General features: G+C 31.8%; 1 protein-coding gene across 1 annotated transcript in view; it reads left to right on the top strand.

The window, feature by feature from the left end:
- LOC106691020 (cytochrome P450 6a2-like) overlaps positions 1 to 4,985 on the top strand; it is a gene marked incomplete at its 5' end in the record, with an annotated part of 11,335 nt that continues 6,350 nt past the window's right edge. The window contains 3 exon segments of the mRNA XM_067049824.1: positions 1 to 26; positions 1,357 to 1,501; positions 3,261 to 3,502. Of these exon segments, the coding sequence (XP_066905925.1) occupies positions 1 to 26; positions 1,357 to 1,501; positions 3,261 to 3,502 (413 nt within the window).

Raw genomic sequence — 4,985 nt, 5'->3', positions numbered from 1 at the left:
TTCCGAAATCGCTTTCCAGAAAGCGCGTAAGAAAAATTAATAAAATGTACAAAGATAAAATAATTTGTGTATTGCTAACAATTAATGCGTATATCTCGGAAATACATATTGGATGGTTACAGAAATAACAAAAACAATAGTGGCATATTTGATTAAAATTGTTACTTAGTCTGAATCGAAATTAATTTAAAATTGTACTAGATGATTAAAAATTATGAATTAACGAAAGAATTTATTACGTCTTAAATCAGAGTAAATTTTGATCTATTACGTTATTATAAACGATTAAAAACAGAAAGTTTGAAAAAAAAATAAAATGTGCTATCCGAAGTGCATTTCGAAATTTGTTACCAAAGATTTCAAATCAAAATCTAGTCTAAATAACAAATTATTTTAGTGCGTGTGTCTCTATTTAAAAGTATTTTAAATTCCCAGAAAAGCAATAAAATCGAATCCATGAATTATTATTTATGTTTGGTTTTTTATTTCGACTGTGATATTTTATTTGAGAATGTCCTAGTCACGTCGCTTTCTCGCCTAATAGTTAATCATAGCTTCTTTATAATCTATGCATATTGGTAAATTGATAAAATAAAAACTATCATAGCTTCTTAATAAACTAATCATAGCCGTTTGGTTAACTACTGTTTCGTTAGTTAATGAGCTTATTATAAATACTCACTATCAACTGATTATAATTGTCCTAAAGTTTTAATTAATTGAAATTAAGTTTAATTTCTAAAACAACGTTTTTTTGTCTTGTATTATTTAAACTGAAGACGTGAATAAATTAATTATTATTACAAATTTTTGGAATTTTGGTTTGATTTTTGATTATAACATTAGAACGTGGTCCACCTTTAGAGCGTATTATTAATTTTCTAACCTTCCGTGTAGCCAAATCTGGAATTTCAACTGGATCGATGTGTTTATTATATAACCAGATTTTATAAATAATTCATATCGGTTACTTTTTTGACCTGACGCGGCATGAAACCGTGAATCCCTCCAAATCACTAGCAATTGTTCCTGGTTTTTGACAATTTGAGAATAATCAAATAAACATAAAGTATGAAATATTTTCAAAACTCGATTTCCTGAAGAATCCATCGTCATAATTGAGGCACCTTTTTTATTTGGCCCATCATGACAGCCATTTTAGTATTCTTGGCCGTTCAAGAAAACTCAAATTATGATGACGGATTCTTGTGTGGCATCGAATTCTAACAACGTTATGACCCAGCGAAAATTATATCAAAATTTCCGAAATCGTTAAGGTTTTGTACATAAATATATAGATATATATATGTTATATATACGTACATATGTATTAATTAAAAAATTATTTTCGTTCAGGTTAAGCTCAAAAGAGGATAAACTTCAGCACCATCTTTTTAACCTGGGTGGAGAAAAATGGAGACCTTTGAGGATAAAACTAACCCCTACATTTACCAGCGGAAAACTAAAAGCTATGTTTCCGCTTTTTATCGCCTGCGCCGAGGTAATTCAAATTCTGAAATCACTTAAATATTTTTATGAACGATTGTTGATATCAATAATCATATAGAAAAGTATGGATACTTTGAAATCTCCTCTTGCACTCTTTCTGTTAGATAGAAATGATCAATTTTTGGTTATATTATATCGATATAATTTCGTTTTAAGAAGTGCAGATGGCGAAAAAATCTGCAGGGCCATCCAAAAAATTTTTTTTTTTTTTCTGACCTAGAAAAAAATTAAATATATACAAATAAGAAAGGATGCATATATGCTGACAATATGAATCTTGGTTTGCCAGTGTGGCATTATAACATAAGCTGCCGGGTCCGCTGAAGGCGGTTAACTAATCACTTAAGGTTTTTAAGAAATGTTGCTTTTTAAAAAGTTATATCTCAGGAACTATTGTGCGTAAATAGTTCTATTAGGGTTAATATTGGAGCACATTTACTCTCCTTTAAATGACGTTCTTTTAGATTTTCTAGTGTTGTTGATAGTTTTTTAAGATATAGAGCTCCGAATGAAAAATTAATTTTTTTAAAGGTTTTGAAACAGCCGCCAATATTTTATATCAACATTTTAGGGTTTCTCAAAGTGCCAATAACAAATATAATATTTTTTTTCTGCCAAGAATCTAAGTTTAAAAAAAGATAACGAAGCCATGATGCAATCGTTAAGATCGGACGGTCTCGGCTTTTCCCGTTGGAATCAGATTACTCTATTTTTCTCCTAAAGTTATCCAAAAAATTCTTAATTATTTTGTATTTAACCATTGTTAAATATGAAATTTGTTTATTTTTTCAAAGAAACTAAATTTAAGATATTTTAGAAGAAGATTTTTTTAAAAATTTTCATTAATTGAGCCCTGTCAAACTGTTCCAATGATAATACTTAGCTGATATTAAAGACCATATAATTGTACATAGACATGGTGGGATTAAACAAATTAGTTGACGGGAAGAGGAGACTTTAAGATAGTTAAGTCGAGCAATATTTAAAATGCGCCTGAAATTGAAAAACGGCGTGAAACTCTCCACTCCCGCCCTCCATGGTAGCGTTTCTTATCTGACTTTTCAAGTAGACAATCTTGAGACAACCGAGTAGGTTGGTCGATGTACGACTTGTCACAATCTTACAAGAGATCATAACACAAAAAAAGACAATCCTTCCCCGCCGGACCCGCCCCACTAATACCCTGGGGAGCGACGGTCCAATATCAGTTTTGAAATATTAGCTTAAAACGGGAAGAGGAGACTTTAAGATAGTTAAATAGAGTAATATTTAAAAAGTGCCTGAAATTGAAAAACGACGTGAATGAGGCCCGTTTTTCTGAAAATCGAAAAAATAAGAAAAACAATTCTTTAAATAGGCACTCGTGATTTATATAGCACGGTCGATTTTATCGAAACAGTTGCTGTCGTATTATATCTATAAGTTATATTCAGATTATAGGTGCTATTGTTGTTAATGTATTCAGGATTAAGAGAAGAAGTAAAGTAGTCTATAAGTTGAACTTGTGCATCTCATTGTTTGTCCCATTTTCCTATTATTTTTTTTTTCTCTTGGCTGAACATAAGTTATATGTGTATGCATTTATAAGGTTGGATAAAAAAAGTGTTTACGTGATTTCTCTTTACTTTTTGAACAATGTTTTATTGATTGTTTTTTATGTTAGCTAAAATCAGTTTTCCATAAATACTTTCTTTGCAATCTAATATCTAATGTAATCTAATACTTGTTCAACGAATAGTAATATTTTCCAGGATCTGAGCAACATGCTCCTTGGCCAAATAGATAAACCAGTGAACGTAAAAGATATCACTGCCTGTTACACAACGGATACAGTGTGTAGTTGTGTCTTCGGTTGGGAAAACAACAGTATTAATGAGAAAGAGAACGAAATGAGAAAGTTAGGTCAAAAAATCTTGTCAATACCAAAATTCGTCTTAATCAAGAGGTTCGTGAGGATTATATTTCCTCCCATAGCTAGACTCTTACAACTTAGGTAAGCTATTTCTATAAATTAGTAACAAATAATATAGTAAATAACTAGTAATAATTTTACAAATCAAGAAGTCTGTTATCCCAATTATATATTTTAGAATTAAACTTGGTTTTAAAAATGGTTTTTTACATTTTACTAAATATAGTTGTGCAGATTATTAAAAGATTTATAAAATATCCCCTGCACCAACTGAGCAACCTTGTATTACCACTATGTGTACATTCTCATACATCCAGGAATAGGAAAGGTATTGAAATATGATCTGTACAGAGAGCCGAGAAGTCGAGAAGTTGAGTGATGAGATTAGAGAAGGGTGCCTAAACGCGCCTGTACTGGGCTTTGTGAAAGCTAAGCCACAGTAAGGTAGAGAACCACAATTTTGCCTAACCTCGCTTAATATATCGCACTAGTATTTCTAAAGTGACATAAGTCTAAAACTTACATTTCTGGAAATGTGACACTCTTGCCTATGGAGGGGGAATAGCATTAAGGCAGCAAGAGGATACAAGTGCCCTCTGGCGGACTAGCTCTGAAGCTAGGTTGATACAGTTTTGATGATTCATAAAGATATATTTACCAATTTCTTTCATAGTCATAACTCAAAAACAGCGATTTTTGAGTTGTGTCACTTTAGAAATACTAGTGCGATATATTGGTAAATATTTACTTCCAATGTATTCCTCCACATTTAAAATGTGAACACTTGACGATAATTGCCAATGATGTTCCGGCCACAATACAGATTTTGGAACGTATTGGACTTTACACCTGGAACCTCTTCAAAAAGTCAACCTAATGTCTTGTTTACACGATTTCTGCTGGCTCTTGGGACGAACTACACTTGCAATATACCCTTAGTCCATATAGTTTCTAAAGGTAACGCGAACTATAAAATCTAACATTTAAAAATAAATATCTACAGTAAACTTATAAAATATCTGTTAGCCCAATTCAAACTATATGTGACCAAGTACTGTCACAGCCAATAACCTTTCTTTTGTTATTGCTACAAACAATGAAGAACATTTACTATACGAGTTGATATTGTTATAGAGGTTTATTGCTTACGAGAAACATTTTGGTGAAATCACGACTACCTATAGCGAAAACATGACTTCCATGCTGCAACTACATAAGCAGAACTAAAGGGGCACAACTCAAAAAAGTTCATTTAAATAATGTTTATCGTTATTGAAAAAAAAACCAAACAAACAAACTGGGGAGGATCATACAGTGTAGAACTCACTAAGGGTCAAAAGTAAAAAAAAAAAACTCTAGATACATACACAATATTATTAGGTTTTAGAAAATGTACTTTATTGTTTCACAGTTTTTCAGTTGAACTACTTTCAATCTGAATATGCGACATCGAAAGCTAGATGTCTGGTCTCTTGAAGGCCAACTCGGCACTGCCCCCTACTGATGTAGTTCATTCACTTTGGGTCAAGGGCAATGACAAATCGGCTCGTTCATGAATTATGGC

Source organism: Halyomorpha halys, unplaced genomic scaffold (genome assembly GCF_000696795.3).
Source record: "Halyomorpha halys isolate HHAL.00 unplaced genomic scaffold, Hhal_1.1 Scaffold2032.1, whole genome shotgun sequence".
NCBI classification, from domain to species: Eukaryota; Metazoa; Arthropoda; class Insecta; order Hemiptera; family Pentatomidae; genus Halyomorpha; species Halyomorpha halys.
This window is presented reverse-complemented; position numbering and strand designations above follow the sequence as displayed.